The 22206-nt window shown below is 55.7% G+C and overlaps 1 protein-coding gene across 5 annotated transcripts in view; it reads right to left on the bottom strand.

Annotated features, from left to right (window-relative positions):
• Positions 1 to 22206, bottom strand: part of MACF1 (microtubule actin crosslinking factor 1) — a 145292-nt gene that overhangs the window by 34450 nt on the left and 88636 nt on the right. For all 5 annotated transcript variants that reach the window (XM_086479561.1, XM_086479559.1, XM_086479560.1 and 2 more), the window contains 3 exons: positions 21801 to 22000; positions 20583 to 21078; positions 18498 to 19969 (listed from right to left, as the gene is read on the bottom strand). In XM_086479561.1, coding sequence (XP_086335687.1) covers positions 18498 to 19969; positions 20583 to 21078; positions 21801 to 22000 — 2168 coding nt within the window. The remainder of the gene's footprint in view (positions 1 to 18497; positions 19970 to 20582; positions 21079 to 21800; positions 22001 to 22206) is intronic.

Raw genomic sequence — 22206 nt, forward strand, 5'->3', positions numbered from 1 at the left:
CGCTGCACAAGGATAATCACACTAATGGCCTGAGGGGCGAGCACGTCCAACACACTTGTTTTTCTTTGCTCATAAAAGATTCCAGCGATTTAGTTCATTAACCTCCCTGTGAGTCAGCTTTGAAACAAATATTTAACGTACACCCTTTGCTGGGCAGGGAAAGGCGCAGAGCGAGGTGTCCTGCCCGGGTGAAGCGGCTGGACAGACATCTTGGTGAGCAGAAGGACGTCTGCTCCGCCACACCTCCTCCTCGCTCCCAGAAATGCTTCCCAAAGCACCCCCTCACTTTCTGCTTCCCTCATCTCCCGGGCGGCCGCGCTCCTTAACCCCACCACTGCCGAACGCAGAGCCTGTCCCCGTGGTGGGAAGAACTGGCAGCGCCTGGGCATTGCCCTGCTGCAGACCCAGAGCTGCCAGCAGCTTCAACAACGTTTGAGCAAGGGGAAAATTTACAGGGCTAACAATCGGAGATGTTGCGCATAAAATAAGGGTCCCACCAGCAAAGCAATGCTCACGCCAAAGCAGGGAATTTCAGACAACAGATGTACAACGGCAAGAACCCGATGGCTTTTCCTCCCTAAGGTGCACGGTCAGTGCCCCAGCCCATGCTCACATGGACCCCCTCCATGTGAAGGCATCTCTCCAAGCCCATGTGCATTTCTTAAATGGGTGTCACAGCCTAAAAGATGAGTAATTGCTACCGAATCGGGATTTTCAGCGCTGACTAACTTCTGAGGTCTCCTTAGTGATATTTCTCCTAATCCAGATGGCAGTAAATCAGCGCTCGGCTGTGGGAACTCCACCACCGAGGTCTCTCCAGGCGAAAGCCACACGGCAAAGCAAATCCCCAAATGGCAGAGAGAATCTGAGCCCCTTCCCGCGCACGTTCAGAGCCCCAGCACCTTATTGCTCACTTAAAAAGCTACAGAAAGCAGTGACTGCGCACGACAGGAATTATTTGCACTTAAAACAACTTGTTTTACAGGAGTATCTCTTCCAATATATTTTCTGCTTCGAAGATGGGAACCACTCTGCCAGGATCTGGCAAGAAGGGTTTTCTGAAGTCTGTGATTTATGTCTGAGTGACCAATAAGCCAAAAAAGTTTTAGACAATAGTTTAGGTCATCAAGCAGCGATAGCCTTTTGCCTCCCCTACTTACAAAAACACACAATTCCCCCCCGCCCTGAAACTTTTTGCCTGCCAGATTCAAGCCGAAATCAGGAGGTAGAAGGCTGTTTTGAAGCCTGAACCCCGCAGATCGTGGCCACGCATTACCGAGTGGGCTCCCATCTCCCACCCACCCCTCAAGTGTAAAATAAAGCAATTTCTGTGCCCGAAACCCCATCTGCGAGCGCCTGAGCAACAAATACCTCGTTATCTGGAACAAATCCATCTGGTAGAGCAGGAGGCCCTTCTGCGACGAGAGCAGTGGCAAGGAGTCCCTCTGTGCCCACGGGCACCTCTCCCTCGCCGGGTGCTGGGGCAGGGGTACCCCCACGGCTGGGGGGACGGAGGGTGTCCCCCAGCTCGGCCTCGGGGAGGGTTTGTGCAGCGGGTGCCGTGGTGGAGGGTGCGCCCAGCAGCTCATGCAGCTCTGGGGTGGTGGGTCCCTCTGGGAGGGGTGGGAAGGTGGAGAGGGGACCCTCCATGCCCGGCAGCATGGAGGCACTGTCCCAAGCTGCCACCTCAGCTGCAGGTGCTCTTGCCATGAGGTCGTCCTCCAAAGCCGGCGCTTTGGTGGATAGGTGCTCCAGTATGGGCAGCACAACCATGTCGGCAAAGTCATCTGTATCCCCCAAGACCACTACTGGCCCCCCAACTGCCAGCAGTGCGGGGCCACCCCCGAGATCCCCAACACCACAGACAACTGGGTCGGCCGCTTGTGGTGGCACACTGGTAACAGGCACATCAGCAAATGGTGGTGGGGCATCCAGAAGCTCTTCCACCGCCAAGGGCACGGCAGTAGAGGTGGCATCTGGAGGTAGGTGCTCAATATACGGTTCCTCAGCATCTGTGGTAGGATCCCCAGTGGTCGGTGGCATCTCCTGAGCCTGGGACTCTGGGACAGCCACATCCCCGGGTGCTGGTGGTTCAGTTGGAGCAGAAAGCCCCCCAACATCCCATGGGATGGCATCAGGAGAAGGCTGTCCCACAAAAGGCGACATGCCAGGAAGTTCTTCTGGGGCGGCCAGGCTGGCAGCAGGTGGGACCCCCTCACCCAGCACCACAGTACAGCACTGCGCTGCCAGCTGGTCCTCCCAGTCGCAGGCAAACAGCAAGTCCAGGTCTCCTGGCTGCAGGATGGCTGCCGGTGCCTCCCCATGCATGATAGCCACCTCCACAGGGGGCACCTGGGCATAGGCAGACCCTTCTAGAGCCAGACCCTGGCCCAGGGGAAAAGTTTCCTGCAGGAGGTCCTCAACAGGCACTGGGGATGTCACTGGAGCCTCGGAGCCCGGCTCTGATGCAGAGCCAGCAGGGAAAGGCAGCAGAGAATCAGGGCAAGCATTCCTACTTTCTGCCAGATGAGTCTGGCCCTCAGCTCCATCACTCTCTGATCCCAAATCTGTGGCTTCATCCTCAGAAACCAGCTCTGGGATATCCCAGTTGGTGAGCTCAGTCCTTCCAGGCAGAAGGTGATGGGTCCCAAATGGATCCATCCCCTCAACATCGGCCTCGTTGTGCTGCGGGGGAGACCCCAGCTCCTCTGCCACTGTGCCAGGAGCTGGGGTCTGGCAGGGGGACAGCCCAGTCAGAGACACTCGGCCAGGACAGGTCTCCTCAGAGAGCTGTGATACTTCCCCCTCAGGGACCAGCAAGTCTTGGTCATCTTCACCCCAGCCCACTGGAGCGCTGAGGTAACCAGCTCCCTCCAAGCCAGAAGCCGGACATGCGCCTGTCTCAGGAGATGGCATGTCACCAGCCACCAGCATCGCCACCACACAACTGTCCACGAGCTCCGGGTCCACCAGCGGGTCAGGTTCATCCTCCCCCGCCGGTACCGGAGAGCACTGCTGGAGAGAGCCCAGCCCCACCGTGGCCACAGGACTGGGTGAGGCCCCTCCATCCGAGTCCGTCGGGGTGATGGCTGAGGTGTCCCTTTCCGAGAAGGGCTCTGTCGCTGGCTCCAGCGTGCTCAGCACCTGCGAGCTGCAAGTGACATCAAAGTCCTCCAAATCCGACACGACGGCAGAGTCCGAAGCACTGATGTCCAAAGGGGCTGTACGCTGACGTGCTTCGACCACTGCCCCGGCCAGTTTGGCCGAATCTGGGTCTAGCCCCTCCGAGTCCACTGGAGAGACTTGAACGTCCACGTGGCCAGGGACAGCCCCATCGCCCTCGGCCTCGTTCTGGCACTGCTCTTCCAGCTCCAGGAACATCTGCACCGAGTCCGTGTCGGACAACTCGGGGACCACAGGGCTGGCTGAGAGCTCAGAACACGGAGCAAAGTCCTCGGCCTCGCACTGCACCGCTGCGTCCTCGGTACAGCACGCGCTGCCGGTGAGGGGGCTGCCGGCACCCCCTGGGGATGCACAGGACCGAGAGGTCCCTGGGCTGGGGGCAGAGCTGTCTGCCGGAGCAGCAAGTTGTTCCCTTTCTTCAGAAATATCTGCCAAGCAACAGCTCTTCTTCTCCTCTGCCACCAGAACAGCCTTTCCTCTCTCTGACAGCGTCGCCTCCTCCCACTCCTCCATCATCACCCAGCGCTCGTCCTCCTCAAATCTCAGCTCAGACTCCGTTTTCTCCCTGAGATTGGAGGTGATGAGAATATCCAGTCCCGCATCCAGCAGCTCTTCACTAAGGCACGGAGAGAGGTTGACGTTCTCCACTGTACAGTCCGACTCAGAGGCCTCCAGGGTCTCCTGGTGCCCATCGCTGAGGCTTCCCTTGATGAAATTCTTCCTGGCTCGTGGCCAGGTGGCACTGGGGAGCCGGCGAGCCCTGGCCAGGTCCCCAGTGTGACCGCGGCCATCACCGGCATTCAGCAGGTTCTGGCACTCATCCCGGGGACCGCTGTAGCCATCTGTGCCAAACTGCTTGGCCGTCAGAGCCTCCGCCGCACCGGATGACTTGGAGACATGTTCCAAGGTGAGAGACTCGGACATGGGCTCACCGTGGTCGGGCTGGCCCGCGCACTCGGTCAGCATGGCACTCGACTCCCGCTTATCCCGCAGGGAAGGGTTGGAGGCGCCCGCTTCCGACACCTCGCTCAGCGAAGCCCCCATCCGTTCTGCGAATTCGGTGAAGTTTGGCGGCATGAAGGACTTCCATGACCGCCGGTTGACGTTCTCCTTCCTCTCGGGGTTTGGTCGTCTCCTCGGTGGAGCTGGTGCTGGCTTGGAGACGTCGCTGCTGAGCTTCAGCGCATCAAAGATGACTCGCTCGTCCAACTTCTTCGTTTCTGGTGGCCTGGACTCAAAGACATTGGCAGCTCCCAGAGTCCCGTTGCTGGATATGGTGCTGCCATCCCCCTTGCCAAGGGTGCTCTTGGAAAGCTGGTTGAGCTTCGATCCCTGATCGATTTGCTCGTTAATTCTCATCGTGTCATATATTGACCTCTGGGGCACGTAGCAATCCTCTATATAGCCATCCTCATCCTCGCCCTTCCCCAGGCAAGTGCGGTTCTGCCGTAAACAGTCTGGCCGGCTCAGTGGTTTGCCCATGCTCTCGTCCTTAGGGGTGACGAAACCGCCCCGGCAACCTTTCGCCTGCCACCGCAGGAAGCATCACATGGCCAGCAGGTCCCAAACCCGCCGTGGCAAGACTCTAATCCCACAGCAGCAACGACGCTACGGGCACGGGAGGGTGCGCCGGCAGCACCGCGCTGGCTCAGCAGCACGACCGGCGGTCCCGAGCAGCGAAACAACCCATCTCATCCCCCCCGGCCCCCCTAAAAAAACCCCATCCATCAGCAAAAACCATCCAGCTTCGACAAAATATTCCCAGTCACCGGTTGCGACAGAAACCTCGGAAGAGTTTGAAGCTCTTAAATTATCCCGTCTGTTCTTCTTTAATAACAAAGGCACTGCTTGTCCCGGCCGCTCACGTATCGCAGCCCGAGCGGCGAGTGGCTCCTCGCATTTTCTGCCCAGCTCTAAGTCCCGTGGAAGTCCAGCTGGTCTGAATTAGCCTCTCCCCCCGACTCTCGTGTTTTCATTTGAACTGAGCTTGTCAGCGGATATTCGTACAAGTTTAAACACAGGAAGTTCTTCATTCAGGGCAAACTCGGAGGTTTCCTGTCTCAAAAACATGATGGCATTGTTGTTCCCGTCACCCCGCCGCGACACCCGGGGCCACCGAGAGCCACCGTACCCCCAAAATCCAGCCGGTTGCCGTGCGGCGGACGGGGTGCGCCGCGGAGTCCTGCGGCAGTGGAGGAAGGCTGCTGGGTCTTGGCTTTTTTTTTTTCTCTTTCTCCCCAGGAAAAAAAAAAAATTGGCTATAAAACGCATCCAAAAATGGCAAAGGGGACGGAGCGGCACAAAATCCCCCAAGTTGCCGGGAGCCGGCGGGGGGGACGGGGAGCAACCGCGGACGGAGGCGGCGGCGGCGGCTGCTGCTGCTTCTTCTTCTTCTTCCTCCTCCTCCTCCTCCCGGCCCCTCTCGCACTAACTTTCCCGGCGGCCGGTGGCGGGCTGCGGCGGCTCCACACCGCCGGGCGGCCCGGCCATGGCGGGAGGTGGGGGGGGGGGGGGGGGGGGGCGGCGGCGGGGGCCGGTCCCCGCGGCGAGGTAGAGGGGGACGAGGTGGCGGGGGACGACACACACCCCGGGGCCGCCCTCCCCTTCCCGTTCCCCGCCGCTTTCGCCCCTTTTGTGCGCGGCTCAGCGGCCGGGCCGGGGGCGGGGGGGTCCGCGTCGCCCCCGCGGGCAGCCCCCGGCCGGCGCGGCGGGATGCATGGCGCGCCCGGACCGCTGCCTTCCTCCTCTTCCTCCTCCTCCTCCTCCTCTTCCGCCGCCGCCCGCTCTCTCTCCTTCCCGCCGGCGGAACAAAAGGCCGAGCCGCGCAGGCCGCCGCACGCCCCGGCCCCGCCGCCGCCGCCGCCGCTCGCCGCCAGCACCGGGCTCCCGCGGAGCTGCCAGCCCCGGCGGAGGGCGGGGGGAGGCGGGGGCGGGCGGGGGGCGGCGCCGCGGGGCGGAGCGGGGCGGGAGCAGCGGGGCCGCCCCCTCGCCGGCCGCCGCGGCTCCCCCCTCCCCCCCACGACACCCTCCCCCCACCTCCACCGGTCCCGAGAAGGGGGGTACCGGAGCCCGACACCGGGGGGTGTGTGTGTTGGGGGGGTCTCCGCGGCCGGCGGCAGGCCGGGGCTGGCCCCTTCCCCGCCCCACCGGGGCTAGCCCCTCCTCCGGGGTGGGGGGGGGGGGAGGGGGGAGGCGGCAGCCCCCGACAAAGAGCAGCAACGCCCTGGCTCGGCGGCGGCTCCGGCTCCCCCCGCGCACCGGCCCCGCCGAGCCGCGCTCCCTCGGCCCTTTGTCCGCGCCCGGCCCCGGGTTTAGCCCCGATACAGCGTTTTAAGGCGCTTCCCAGTCGAGCCCAGCGCTGGGAGGGGGCCTGCCCCCACCTTCCCCGGGTCCCCCTTCCCCTCACACCCACCCCTGCACAAAGAACCGAGTTATTAAATCAGCAAAACGCCCGCCCGGACCATATTTGCCTTCCCCGAAGCCGCATCGCTCTGCCGGCGCGACCAACCGCTCTACCAAAAACCCACCCGCGACTTGCCACCGCAGGGCTCGCCAGCTGCGGGCTCCTGTTCCTAAAAACCGGTTTTTACAGCCCCAGCTCTGGGGCAGCATCACGTTCCCCCATTCTGAGCCCCGTCACCCTCTTCTCCCCCCCCCCCCGCCCTGAGCCCTTGGGTGAAAGAGGTGGGGGAACATCTAAAGCGGCTGCTGTGGGGCTGGGAGAAGGAGGCAGCCCCGGTGCGTGAATCACTGTTGCAAAGTGATGCTGAGGGAAGTCACAGACTTGGGAAGAGAAAACAGGAGGGCTTGAAACAGCCTCCACGCATCTCCAGGCAACAACCCGCCCCACCAGCCACCCAGCTTGCTACTTCGGGGATGAATTATAGCGTCGGGATAAAAATACGAGAAGCCGAGCAGGTGCTCAGTACATCAAAGTGAGCACCATGCACCCCAACAGTGCCAGCGCCGGGGGACGGCGACCTTGGTCTGCGCTTTGCCGTGCCACAGATTCACCAAAAGCCTTCACACCCAGCCGTGGTGAGCTTGGCCGTGTTATGGCGAGAGGTTGAAGCCAAGGGAGAGGTGAAAAGCCTGATTTTTTTGGATGCGCTGCAGGTGCCTGCTGTCTCTGAAAACACTGGGGCTTGGCCAAGGTTGTGGCACGGCTGTGGTGGGAGCCCGGCTTCCCCCTGTCCCCAAGCCCTTGGACCCTTCATCCCCGCATGTCCTAGCACCAACCGCACACGCAGCAGCTCCAACATCGCGTTCCCCAAGGGAGCTTTTCCTTTCCGAGAGATGGGAATGGACATTTTGTGGAAGGGGAGGGTTCAGGGCTATGGAGGAAAAATGCCTGTTAGATGGCCCGAAGCACTCAGCAGGACTGGTTGCACACCGGGAAATCTTTGGAAACTCCTTATTTCCATGATTAAATATGACCAAGGAAAAGAGCAGGAGGTGGGGAAGGAGCGGGGACCTGGGAGGGGTGTACTAGCAGCCCCACCGCACTGCATGAGGGGGAGACCAAGGAGCCCCTTGGAGCCCCTTTGCCCATCCATGGCTGTCCCCTACATGTGCCCCTGGGCCCTCCCGGACAGACGGACGGGTCAGGGCCAGCCCTGGCTGCCAACACTGCAAAAGCGTCCCAAAGCTCAGATTTTTATACTTGGCGGAGGAGACACCAGCTCTCGGTCCGTTGTTATTAATCCAGTGCAGCTGAAACAACAAGAGGAGGCCGGCTGTGCCGTGCCAGCGCTTCGGCAAAGCCGCCCCCGGCTCCCCGCTACCACCTTGGCTGGGAGCTGGTGGAGCAGGAGCAGGACCGTTACCGCTCCGGGGCCCCTCCGCAAGGAATCCCAGGCATCCGGGCTGGGGCGCGGAGGCTTTTTGTTCCACTGCGAAGAAGGAACGATCTCGACGTGGAGCTGCCGTTTCACAGCCAGAAATTCTTTTCCCATTTCCTCACCGAGTCACGTGCCAGAAGCAAGTCAAGTCTTCCTCCAACATATCCCCCCATCTCTAAAACCATTAGGGAAATATTCGGCAAGTACTAAAGCCAATTAAAAACCTGCTGTGCCTGGCTTGAAGATCCCAGCCGGTGTTCTTGCAGGTCCCCCAAGTCATGGATTTAAAGTCACCAAGTGCCACCCCAGTGATGGGGACAGAAGCTGGAGGGTGCCGGGAATTGCAACCACAGGGCTTTGCTCGAGCTTTGTGTTGGTGCGAGGGAAGGACGGGGTAGGATGCGAAGGTCCTGGCTGAGTTTTTGTCCTTTCGGGTGTCTCTGAGCAGCTCTGGCACGCGGAGCCCTGCCAACAGCAAGCGCTGGGACTGAAATAAACGGCTGATAGAGCTTCAGAGCCACAGCCTCGAGCTCATGAGAGCACATCTGCTCACTTCGCAGCTTGCTGGACCTGCGGCACGGCGGCGGTGGGCAGAATGGACCACCAGGACCTCTCCTCTGGCTTTTGTTCAGTCACCAAACCTCCTCTCGCTTACCCCATTACCAGCACGTTTTGGCCAAACCCAAGTTGGGGTTCATAGCTGCAGACGATGCGCTCGGGCGCTGGAATGCCCGTGCTCTGGCAGCCAGCCTGCCGTGGGGAGGACCAAACAGCTCTACCGATGGCTGTCCCCCAGCCCAGACCCACTCGTGCCCTGGAGCCACCCCAGGCCATCTGATGGCCACAGCCTGCAGATAAGGACCTTCAGCTAAAACCCACCCGGAGGTTTTCCCAGCCTTGCTCCAAGCAGAAGCATCCCCATTTGTCTCCCCGACCTGTAGGTTTCAAGCTTTCCTCATATGGCTACCGGCCCTGAAGCGCGGGGACGCGTGCCTTCCCCGTCACAGGGTGATGTCACCCTGTTTACGACTGCATTACATCCTGCCCGCCGCTGCTGCCACTGTTTACATGGGAAAGCAGTATTTGGAAACCAATATATTTTTAGCTTTCTTTTAATGCATCTCAGCAGCTGGAAATGAGGGACCTGTGTTATGGGACGAGCAAGAGAGCTCAGAGACAGCTCAAGATCTCTGATGGACACGTTGCTAATGAGCCCAGGGTACAACCAAGGGCCGCCTTCGTCCTCAAAGCTTCTTTAAGCTTCACCTTGGTGCCTTCCTGCCCTGGGAAGTGCAGCATCCACTTGCCCAGCCTGGCCGAGGGTAGATGCAGGAGAGTTCCTGCCTTTGCACCATGAGCTTTGTCCCTACAGGTCTCACTGACTCTGTCCCCCATGTCCAACTCCACGTGGGTCACTGTGTCCCCCATATCTGACTCTGAGGGTCACCAAGCCTGTGGTAGCAGGAAGGACTGTTGGGTTGGGACACGGTGCCATATCCCAGCAAGGCAGAGTGGATAAACCCCAAGTGCCTCCAGCCTGATGGAGGGGCTTGGGGTGGGTTTCAGCCTCCCTCAGATACTGAGATAAAAGCACAAAGCCAAATCTCGCACACCAAAATCAGAGAATCATGGAATGGTTTGTGTTGGAAGGGGCCTTAAAGATCATCGAGTTCCAACCCTGCTGCCATGGGCAGGGACACCTTCCACTAGAGCAGGTTACTCCAAGCCCCATCCAGCCTGGCCTTGAACGCTGCCAGGGAGGGGGCAGCCACAGCTTCTCTGGGCAACCTGTGCCAGTGTCTCATCACCTTCATGGTGAAGGATTTCTTCCTAATATCTAACCTAAACCTGCCCTCTTTCAGTTTGAAACGGTGACCCTCGTCCCATCACTGGGCTCCCCGATGAAGAGTCCCTCCCCACCTTCCCTGTAGCCCCCTTTAAGTACTGAAAGGCCACTCTTAAGGTCTCCCCAGAGCCTCCTCCAGGCTGAACAGCCCCAACTCTCTCAGCCTGTCCTCACAGGGGAGGTGCTCCAGCCCCCTGAGCATCTTCATGGCCTCTTCTGGACACACTCGAGCAAACTGTTTTCTTTTAGGTTTCACTGGGATCTTTATCAGAAGATTCATGGCTTTTAAAAACTTTGCTGTGTTTGGCAGAAGGTCAGAGGGATTTCTTTATCTCCCTTTCAGTGCTGTTGCTCTGCTAAACTGGCTCCTTTTGCCAAATCTTTGTGATTGTCATTTCGGTGCCGCGTGGGCAAGCCCCAAGCCCCCAGCTTGTTCCAGGCAAAAGCACCCTGGCTAATCCCTTCCCACCGTGCCCGGCTGGTTGCTCCCTTATCCCCTCGGCTTATAGCTGACTTCAGACTGATTTCATATCAGGCCTCTGCCACCACACACTCCCCCTCTTCAAAGGGTACGGCTGTTCGTGATGCAGGGAGCCAGCACACCCTTCAAGCAGCGATGTGCAACCTGTAGCCTGTTAATTCGGGACACTCCTCCGCAGGGCTGCGGGTGGAAACCTTGGGTGGCTCCATGGGGGTCTGCACCTCCACTGGAAAAGTTTTAGAATGAAGTTAAAAACCAAACTCCTTGAAAAATATTCTGCAGTTTGGATGTACGGATGCAGCGAGCACTGCGTTGTTAAATTTACTTTATTTTTGCGAGGACCCAAGGCAGCTAATGTAGATGTTGGTATAAATAATTCTCCTGAATGAAGCGCAGAGCCCACGTGTTACAGCAGCGCTCAGGCACAGCCCCGCATTGTGGCATTCAGCGCTTGATTGCTGCGGAACCCGGGGCTCCCCCGGCACTCTGTCTGTGTGCACAGAGCACCCCGAAACACCCCAGCACAACCTGAGTCAGGACTACAAGTGAAGTGTAGAGCCACATACCAGGGTTCTCGTGGCCGAGAGCTCGACTGGGCACAGGAGGTGCAAACTGCTGAAATGCCCATTTTTGTCCTCAGCTGCCCGGTTTTCCTGTAAATTCCCCTCCGTGGCTTTGCCAGGCTTTGCTCTGGTGCTGCACGAGGGTGGATGAAGCGCCCTGGGCTCTCTGGCCATCCCGCTCCATGCTGCCAGTGACCCAGCACCCACGGGCAGGGTGCTGTCACCCTACTGCCCACCCCAGGGAAAAGGAAAATTGCAGAAGCGGTTCCTCACCCAGTGTCAGAGTAATCAGGGACAGTAGGGAGAGCTGAGGGATGGAGTGATTAATAAACTGCTCTGGAGGCTCTTTAGGAAGTGAGGTAAGTGAGTTATCATCCAGAGAATCCTCTGGATGGGAGACATTTTAAACCACTCCATCGGCAGAAGAATTGGCAATTGTTCTTGAAACACTGCGGTGACTAATCCAAGCCCAAACCCTTCCCCAGAGAAGCCCCCGTCTGCTCCAGACCCAGCGGCCACAGTCACTCCCTTCCCCAGCGGAGAACGGTGACTTGCTCGGATGCTGTGTGTGATGGGAAAGTCCTGTGTTCACTCCACCACCCTCTTCCCCACGGATCCACCCTCCATAGCTGCATCCCGCTGGGACTAAGCTCCTCTCTCTCCTCTGCTCAAGAGACAAAAAGCTTCCCATCTCCTCCTCCCTTGGATCCTCAGCTCTCCCGGTCTTATGCAAAGCTGGTATTTTTAGTATCTCCTGGAAACACTGTGAAGTGTCACCACCACGAGCTAACGAGAGCTCCTGTGAGAGGACATTCCTACGGCCATTTCCCTTAGCTGAGAGCTGGCAGGGTCACCAAAGCATCTGCAAGTGGGTGGCTTTGGAGCAGTGACCCAAACCGGCTCCTGAAAGTGGCCATTTGATCACAGCCTAATTGTTTTACGGTCAAGACAAAATAAAATAAAATAAAATAAAATAAAAGCCTCACTATGATTTGGTCGGACTCAGCAGCTCTTGGCTTAATTTGCTCTTGTTCTCTGCTTGCTCGGGATCAGGGAAGTGCCTGTGCCTCCGTGCCTGCCCGCTGACAAGTCAAGGTCAAAACCCATCTGCGGCTCGCTGATGAACAAGTGCACCAGCCACACTCCCTTCGGGGCGGACGAGCTCCAGGGGCATGTTTGCTCTTCCCTTTGCGATAAAATTTATTTCCAAGGAACGAGGAGGCTGCAGGGGCCACTCGCGCTCAAGTGCCTCTTGTGCAAACCTGTTTATTTACAACACCCCCAGATTACCAGGTTAGAAGTGCACCGAACGTCACCGTGGCTTTGCAGCTCCGCTTGGGCCACTCGCCCCAGCTGGGTTTGGTGACAGCCCCGTCACCTGGCACAGCCCACGCTTATCACCCCCCATTTATCATCCTCTTGCCCAACAAGGGGAGATGGTGCCTTTAAGGCAGCTTAACAGCTGTCAGAGAGGAGGCATTTTTGCGTGTGTTGCTGATGCTGAAAATACTAGCCAGAGATACTTTAAGTAGGTCTGGAAAGCGTTCAATGAGAAGACACCGTCGTGCAGCCTGTCCCTGCTCCCAGCCCAGTCCCACCCAGCTGCTCCCAACTGGACGACTGTCGGGAGCCGCGCACATTCCTCCGGGGGCACAGAAGGGTTAAAAATACCCTTGGCCAGGCTAGGGCACAGCAAGTGGCAGAGTGTCCCTTCCCTGTCCCATCCCAGAAACCCACATCCCCTCTCCCACCCACCTCTGAAGCCCCCACCGGTGATGCACTCCCAGCTACGGACGGGGTCTTTGGCCACATGGTTGGGTGCAGAGTCACCAAAAAAGCCTCCCTGGAGGCCCAGGCTGGGTGCTCAGGCATCGCCTGCAAGCACACGTGCCTGCTAGCGGCAGCTAATGTGCTGTCTTGAGAAATTAAGGCTTTGAGTGGAAATACTTTGGTGTAAATACCTTGCCTCATCAGCACACGGATTTGTTCCTGCTCTCCAGTTCAGCCCTGCGATCCCAAGATGGGATGCTGGTTTTCCTCTGCCCATCCTCAAGAGCAGCTCTGCAGTGGTGGGAGTAAAGCCGCCGGTCACAGAGATAGAATTATAGAATCACAGAAGGCATCTACGTTGTAAAAGACCCCTACACTCATCATACGTCTGTCTTACAAGTGATGATCACAAAACGCCACTTGTGCCATCAGGGACCGCGCTCATCCCCAGCCCGCTGAGGAGCACACTCTGCAAATGTAAACGGGATAAACTTTCGGGAAGAAACCACCCATTTCAGTCCTCTTCCAAAATAACCACTGTGAAACACCGCACGGCGCTGGGCAGCCAAGTCCCCGGCCCTTGGCTCTCCCTGCCACCAATGCCCCATGCCAACGACAACAGCTCACGGGGGGGATGCGATGCCTGTGAGCCCCCCTGTACCCCCAAGGCCACGTGTCACCGGGGCCCTCTCTCCTGAAAAGCAGCAGCCTCGGGCAGCAGCACCTGGGCTAAACCCAGGGACACCGGGCACGAGGCAAACAGTTATTGTCAACGGTGGCATTTCTGATAGCGCCGTTGAGTCACCTCCCCGTCTGAAAGGCTGGGGGAATTAAGAGAGTCATAAATAGAGCGCCGAAGAGAGCCGACGTCCTGCCGCGAAGGGGGGCAGCGGTGGGGAGGGCGCGGGGGTGCGCGCGCGGGCTCGCAACGAGCGCCAGCTAATTGCTCCTTTTACTTCGGGTGAAGCGGGGAGGACCCGGAGCAGGATTAGACAGAGCGGCATCTGAATGGCAAGATGACTAATGCTGTTTAGGGCTTTACTCACTCACTGCATCACCCCTCCTGGGATTTCTTTCCTATTTTTTTTATTTAAGCAGACAAAGAGGGTGCTGGAGGCACGAGGGCTCCGCAGGCCCCAGACGACCTGACCTGCTCTAAAATAAAATGGGAGTGCGGCTTCAGTTATTGCTGTCTAGGGATTCTCCCTCCCTCCCCCTCTCCATCGTCCAGCATAAAACCTTTATTGGTGTGAAGGAGCGGTGCCCGAGTTCACCGCATTGAGCAACTCCGGTTTCAAATAGCCTCCCCAAAAATCCACAGCAGGAGGAGAGGCAGAAGCCCAAAATCTCATCTCTTCCCTCCCTTCCCCACGACCTGCCCTGGCAAAGCTATCGCCCACAAGGGTCAGATGCGTCGGTTCCTTGCTCCCCACAGCAGACCCCCTCCTGCTCCCCCCTCCTCTTCGGCTGGCGCAAGGGTGGGGTTTAATTAATACTCGGAGGCGAGATCCTGGATAAGCGGCGCGGCGTGTGCCAGCTGCGGCAGGTCCTGGCTCGCCGGCATTCCTCTGCCGTGCCCCAACGCCGCCAGCAGACGTGGGGTGAAGCGCAGCTGCGGTGACAGCGGGGGCCACCGGCATGGGAGGGGGCCGGCAAGTCGACTCGGAGGTGCAGCCGCGCGCGGAGGTGTCATCACGCGTCTTCCTCTTCAGCCAACTGCATCTGCACCAATTTGAACACGATGGCGACCGCTCGGTTACATCACGTTTGATGCTTTTCCTTGGGTTTTATTTTGGGTCAAGTTCTCCAGCCTCTTGCAGAAATCCCTTCTGGCTGTCGAGCACAACTTGGAAGTAAGGCAGGACACCCCGTGTCTGCTCTCATCTTCATCACGGGGAGGGAAGTGTCCCCAGCAAAGCAAAACCACTCTGGCGTGATACAACTGGGGAGGCAACAGCGTCCTTCCACTCCCAAGCATTGCTCTGTACTGCAGCAAGCCTAAAAATCTCTGCTAGTGCCTTTGACCCAGGGCTGAGCATTACACTCTGCTTTGTAGGGGAAATATGGCAACGTTAGAGTTTGTCCAAAAACAACGTGGTGAATCAGAGACGGTCCCAGCTCAGAATTGCCCACGCTAAGTACCAGCCAGGCTTTGAAACCCAAGTTCAAAATCCACTGTATAAAAGATAAAATAAACAAAATCCAGCAGGCCAAGCTACCCCAGCACAGTTTCCCCAATAAACACCAAAGAATTTGACGCCATCAGCTCTGCGTGGCCCAGGCTGATGGATGCTCTTTGAGCAGACAAGACGAGCCCATGCCTGGGGCTTTCTGGCACCACCGCTCCCAAACCAGCAAATCTCACCTCTGCTTCTTGAGCCACTTGCACTGAACAGCACAAGCCTTACTGAATTACAGCATTAGTTTCCCAATCTTTGGGAGGAACGGTTGTAACTCGGGGTCTTCTAGGTCAGGGGTTGCTGACGCTGGAGAGCACGAGACGGAGAAAATCTCTACATCTCTGCATGACCCTCCGTCTGTTGTCCGTACCTGGGGAATTCTGCTGTTTGCTAAACTGAATCAACATAGCCGTTATGTTTAGTAACATTTCAGCTGTAGCTCATTTGATTCCAGTCATTAAAATTTAATATTAGTGTAAGCTTGGAGAAACCTGAGCTGACAGCAGAGAGATCAGAGGGTGAAGAAATGCTCCAGCCTGAAAGCTCCTACAAGGAACTCTTGCTGGTAGCTGTTGCTTGTCCCTCATGCCGAAAAGCCTGACTTAGCCATCTGATGCTTGTGGAGACTCGGCCCAGAAAGATTCTTCCAACTTTTAGTATCCTTTTACACAAAAAAGGGGCTCCTCAGAGAGGCAGCAATGGAAAGAGTTACTTGGGTTAAACTCATGCTGAAGATCAGGAGTTAAAGACGAGGTTCCTTTGCTCTGACAGCTTAACATAAGCTAAACCTACGCTATTTTTTCTGTAGCATAGCTGTATCTGGAGCGATCCATCAGGATGTCCATATAAGCACAGACTCCAAACCACAGAAATGCCTTTCAGCTGCACTTGATCTCACCATAAAACCAGGGGCTAAACTAGGTAACCCCTTAAAAAATCTCTTTCAGATGGGTTTCTTGTAATCCTCTAACAACACCGTGCTCCAAACCAGTCCATATCTAGTTTTCCCCCACTCCCTGAAGGCCAGGTCCACCCTGCATCGCCGTCCTGGCTTCTGGTGGCAGTGGGAGCCAGCGTAGGCTCAGCCCCTCGGTGTAGCCATCCCCACTGTCGCACCCGCTCGCTGAACCGAAACACCTCCTGCAAACAAAGCTTCCCCCCCCCCCCCCAGCAAGATCCGACAGCTGCTTCCCAGCCTCCTGCCTCTGAGAAACCTGGCCAGGAGGAGCACTTACAGCGGGAGAGGGCTCATCCCTCCCCGTAGCCAGGATTAGTCCCTCTGTGACCTGGGAAAGAGGCTGAGGGGGAGAGAGGAAATGCATGGGTGGCAGTTCTCCAAAAGTTAAGGGTTTGTTGTAGGTTCTGGCCTTTTGGGGCAAGTTTGAGGGGTGTTTGCAGGCGGGAAAAGAAAAATATATGGGAAGCTTCAAGTATAAGCTGCTTCAAAAGTCATCTGTTCTTGGCCTCCATCAGAGCTTTCAATATATCTTCTTCATTAAAATCTGAACACAATGAGTCCAGAAGTGCCCACCTTTGTCAGGGCTGCATTGGCAACTTGCCTGGAGCCCTGGGGCCATGCCTAATTTGCATCTCATTTACACAGATGTTCATTAAAATTAATGCCTTAAGACATAATATCTGCCTGCATTTGAGCCTTCTGGACAGACAGACCATGACCGCTTCTGGAGAGCCCCAGCCACCCCACACTCAGCCGCATCGTCCCCACACCGCCCCGGGGGGCGCTGCCCAGCTGGGGAGCTGCTCCTGGTCCCCCCTGGACACACTGTGCGTGCATCTTGTTTGCAATCCCAGTAAGTTGTGCTATTGTCTTAGGCGCTGAGAAATAAAAGCCTGGTGAAACCAAGAAAAGCCCCCCCCCCCCCCCCCCCCCCATGCTCCCCGCTTCCCCCAGAGCCCAAGCCAGACTCCTCCACCGCTCTCCCTCCTGCACGGACGGAGTACAGACAGTCCCTGTCCGTACGCTGCGATGCCCTTCCACGCGCAGATCGATATCTGGGATTGCATTTCCCCTTAGAGACAACCGTAAGGTGAGGCTTTGCAAAGATCTGCTCTGCAACATTTACAATTTGTGCAAAAATGCTTGCTCTCTGGATGAACCGTGCACGGGAGGAATGCTGCTGCGTAACCACGATTGCTCCATCCACCCTTCTTGCTTCTCCCCCATTTTATTCTCGGCCACCACGCAGCAAAACCCTACTTTCGTTTTTCCACAAACCAAGACCCCAACTGCACCACGTGGCCTCAATGGCCCACGAATGACTCCTTGTAAGGACACGTCACCCCCCCCAAAGCGCCCTTGGCTCATACAGCCCAGGTCACCGTTGTCTTAAAGGGTCATCCTCAAGGTCACTGAGATATAGGCCGTTTGCAAGCACTACGATGGGTTAAGCTGTGCCTGCCAGCCCCACTCACCAACTGGGAATAATCCCTTGCTCTGCAGGAAAGTTTCACTGGTTTTAAGGACTAGAACCCCCTTTTCGGATATATTCATTCCAAGTCACTGTGTGGTGTTTAATGACGATATTAAATCCTCCCCATCAACACAAGCTCAATGCAAAACACTGCCCGACACAGGAGTTAACAGCAACAAAATCAGGTAAGTTTGAGTTTGCCCTGTAAGTAACACTTCCAAGCTCTTTTTTTTTGGATAGGCAACCCCCAAAACAGAAATACCTTGTCCTGGTGAAGGTTTCACAGAGCTATTAAGCGGCGGAACGGGATCAATTAGCCATGAGATGAAAAGTAAATGGCTGTAAAAATGCCTCCCCCTCCTACCCCCCATTAACACCAGGAAACGAGCAGCCAGATGTAAATCAGCCCAATCATCAGCTACTGAGCACATCAGTAATAGAAGTTTCACAGCAAGAGAATTTCTAAGCAGTATTAATATAATTAATGCAGTGTAACAGCATGACCCAACACCATAATACAGTATTAAAAAAAAAAAAAAAATCTAACACACTCCAACTCTTCCTTCTTCTCAGCATTTCATACAAGCCTTGATGGTCTTCATCAGCTCTTTGCTGGAAACATGAACAGGCCACACCAAAACTGTGCCTTGGTTTTAATCCCTGTGTGTATCCCTTGTCCCATAGTTTAGCTGTGACTTTATTTGTACCCAAGGACCCCAAAATGGACGTAACACGTGGCCCAGACGAAGTGAACAACAAGCAGGAATGGTGGGCCAGGTAGAAAGACCTGCAGAATGATCTGATCTGGACTAGATTCTCAGATGATGCCAACTGACAGTTCAGATGGACTCAAAACCCATCCCTTCCTCCCCTAAAACCTAAACGCCAACCACCTCTACAAGCCCACGAGGTACTGGCACGCCAACATTACGCATCAAAAGGAGAACAGGGAAAAGAGTTTTTCCTCCTAATCACAAAATCTTTCTGCACCTTTTCACCACAGACTATCAAGTCCAGCAGTTGATCTCATATTCTCCAGAGGAAGGCTACTTTACTACACCAAAAATGCTGACATTACAGCAACAAACAACTAAGCCGCGACAGCTTGAAGACCAGAGGTCCTACGCAAAAGACCACAACACTAAGACGGACCTTCAAACACAAAATACCACTTCAGAAACGTTATAGCATAAAGACTCACCTTGAAGTCTGCCAACTGCTGGTTGATGGTTTCCACCTCTGTTCCCACCACCCACTGCAATGCCTCGTTCTCTTCCGCTGCTGTTGTCATGTGGGTCAGCTCCTTCAGCCTGCTGTAAAAGTCCTCGACACGAGACAGTGTCGTTTCTACCTGCTCCTGACGGTTCTTGCCTCTCTCCGTCAGTTTGCTGCACTGTTTATTCAGTGTCTCCAACTCACGTTTCAGTCCTAATAAATCAGGGCTCCCTTCGTCCTCCAGCATCTTCTTACATTCACTTTCAGAAGCTTCAATGTCAGACTTCAGCCTATGGAGTTTGCCCAGGAATGTGCGAACGTCCTCTGCCTGGGACTGAAGGCTGTCAGAGTCTCTCCCGATGGGGCCCATGCTGTCTAGCTCATCATCAAGATCCGCCAGCTGAGAGAACATCTCCCTGACCCGATTATTGAATTGGCCAATGCCTTCAAGCTTGTTTTCCATGAGTATACAGCAGTCATTTACTTTCTGCTTCACAGCTTTGAAGTCCTGCTGAGCCAGCTCGGCTTGGCTTAAGAGCTGGGAACAGTCAGAGCCATCTGGGGCATCTTCTACTAGACCTTGAGTGAAGTTTTTCAGATAATCCACTTGTGGCTCCAGGGCCTGCAGCACCTCCTGCTGTGCCCTGAGCTTCTCCAAATTCTTGTTGCTGCAGGCTTGTGGCCCTAGTGCATCGTAGATCTCCAGCTGGTGCTTCGCCCCTTCCAGCTTCTTTTCAATGTTCTTGAAGCTCTCTTGAAACTCCTTGAGCCTTTGTGACATTTCTTCAATGGAGCCGGTCTTGGCTTGCAGCTCTTCCGTGATGGCGTCCATCTTCTGATTGATGCCAGCCTTCTCATCCCTAATGTCATCCTCATCGGTTTGGGAAGCATCAATCAGGATGTCAGCAGCGCTGTTCAGCATCTCCAGCAAGGAACGGCGCTTCTCCACGTCACTCAGCATAGCCTTTGATCTCAGAAGAGTCGCCTCCAGCTGCACTGGATCCAGAGTTACCTCCAGTTCCGACATCTTTGCCTTGCAGTCCTCCACCCAAGGCAGGAGGTCCTCCGTGTGCCGTTGGTACTTCTGAGCCTTCTGCAAACAGTCCTTGAGCTTAGAGTGTCTATTGGCAGCCTGCTTGCTGAGCTCTTCCCAGTGTGTTTTGAGGGTGACCAGCTGGTTTTGCAGAGTGGTCTTCTCCTCCCCAGGCTGGACAGAAAGCAGCAAAGATTCTCCCTCGGCTACAATCATCTCGTAGGAGCCACTGTGTTGGTTGAGGCTCTTCTGGAACTCTTCTTGTTCCTGAATTTGGCTCTGTAGCCTCTCCAGTTTAGCAGAAATAGGTTGGCTCTGAGCTTGCTGGCACAGTTTGTCATCTAGCCAGGTCCTGAGTTCATCAAACATATGCTGGAACTGCTGGGAACTTGCGAGCGCAGTCTGGAGTCGGTTCATCCGGTCGGCTGAAACGGAAATAAGATTAGAACGCGACAATTAAGCTGAAATCAAATAAGCAAAGTGCAATTATTTAAAATCATCTCAGATGCACCAACTGTGTTTTGATTAACAGGAAGGAGTTTTCCATTGCATCACTAGCCTTTTTGCTCATTGATTCATAAATTTCTTAAGTAGTAACAGGCAATGATAACGCAGTAGCCTCAGTTCTCCTGATCGGTCTCTAAATACAACCTCTTGTATACGGAACCAGAAGAGGCATCCCAAGATTAGAGGGGGGCCATTGGGTCTTCTCCATGCCCCATTCTGAATTTAGGAAACAGTTTGGGTTTTTTTTCCCCAAGAACAGCACATGTCATGCTGCTGCAAGCCAGGCAGGCTTGTTGAAGAGCCACATCAGCGGGACTAAACATATCTGCTCACTTTCCAGGTAGGTCTGGAGTGTGAACCCTCCTGCGCTTAGTCTCACATAAAACACCCATGAAGCACCCTAAAAACCAATAAATGGTTCTTCCCCTATTATTCTTAGAAACCCAGTGATGGGAGAGCCCTTTGGCAAAAAGCAAGGGTGGAGTTTGACATCCCAACGTCTCTTAAAACGACTTCTCTGCTCTGTCTCACCTGCCAGGTCTTCCAGCCCTTTGAGAGGGAGGGCCACCGTCTCCAGACGTTTCTTTAACTCATCTTTGAGATACTGCTCCCCAATCAGGACAGAGAGGTCATCACAGAGGGTCTGAGCCTCTGCGATCTCCTCTTCCAGCTGGTCCAGGTCCGAGCGGATCTCACTGGTTTCCTCCAGCTGCTGTTTCACGGCATCGGGCTGCGTGCTGATGGCAGACTGGCTGCTCAGGCGCTGCCCAACCGCCTTCACCTTCTCGGAAAGGCCCTGGAGGAGTTCCTGGTACTGGGTGCTCTTTACTATGGCTTGGTCAATTTGGCTGGAGCGGGAGTTGAGGCGTTCCGTTAACTCGGACCATTTCTGATTAACCCCTTGGAGTTCTTCCCGCACCTGGTTAGTGGATGGAGAAACATCTCCAGGGCCAGTCAAGATGCTCTGAGCTGCCTGGTTGAGCTGCTCATGCTGTTGTCTGCGAGCTTCAAATTCCTTCAGCATAAACTGGAACAGAAATAACACAAAAATGTTTGCATAAAACTGACAGCTCCGAGTACACACAGTCAAAACAAACCAGACCTCCAGGGGCTTTATCCAGCCCACGGAATCAGTAGGAACGAGCCCTGGGGTGGGACGGCAATTGAGCTGGGTAGACCAGGATTTACTGCGACCTTGCTACTTAAAAAGCTGGGAGGGGTCTGCGACTCCAGGACTTTGCTCTCTCTCTTATTTGTCCTACTGCTGTGTAACGTAACATAAACCAGTTAGATGAGAAGGAAATCTAATTATGTTAACCGGGGCATTTTATTTTATGATGCGGCCAGTTGTGGACATGTTAGGATTTGGAAGCAGGGGGTACAGAAAGGGCAGGCTGCCAGGTGGAGGGGCAGCATTAGCAAGTCCTGCAGAGCATCAGCACAAGTCTTGTTTAAAGCAATTTCACTCTCCAAGAGGGGCCAAGTGATTCATTGATGAGTCAATCCAGTGCGGGGAAGGGAGTTTGAGCACTGCACCCATTTCAAGTTAGTCACAGTAGTTTGTGCTCAGCAGGGTTTGGAGGACTTGGGAGAGGAACCATGAGGTCTCCCAACACTCGCTGCACGGCAGAGTGCTTACAAGACAAATAACTCCAAGCGCAACCTTCCATCTCGCGTCCTGGATGAGACACCCTCCCTTCCTCATCCTGAACCCACCACAGGGAGATGCATACCCAGCCCCCAGCTCACCTGGACCTGCTGCTTCTGTGCATTCAGCATGTTCGGGTCGATGGAGAGGGGTCCCAGCACGCTCATCATCAGCTCCTTCTCCATGAGCCAAGGGCGCAGCTGGGCTTCGGCAGCCTGGAAGCTGGCCAGCTGGTTTGCCGACTCCTCCAGCTTCTGCTGCCGCTCGGCCGTCGCCTGGCTGGCTCTCTCCCACCTGCAATCTGAAGCACCGGCTGCATTGGCGGTGGTCGCGCTCCCGGCCAGCCCACCCCTCCATCGAGAAGGTTTTTTTACCCTCCCCGTGGTTTCCCCGATGGGAAACTTCCTTGGCTTTTCAACAGAACTAGTGTGGCTCTATTCACTCTCCCTCTAATAAGCCGTTACCCATTTCTAATGGCTACGTGGTCTTGAAGCTGATAGAAAAAAA

Source organism: Leptosomus discolor, chromosome Z, assembly GCF_034619465.1.
Source record: "Leptosomus discolor isolate bLepDis1 chromosome Z, bLepDis1.hap2, whole genome shotgun sequence".
NCBI lineage: Eukaryota > Metazoa > Chordata > Aves > Leptosomiformes > Leptosomidae > Leptosomus > Leptosomus discolor.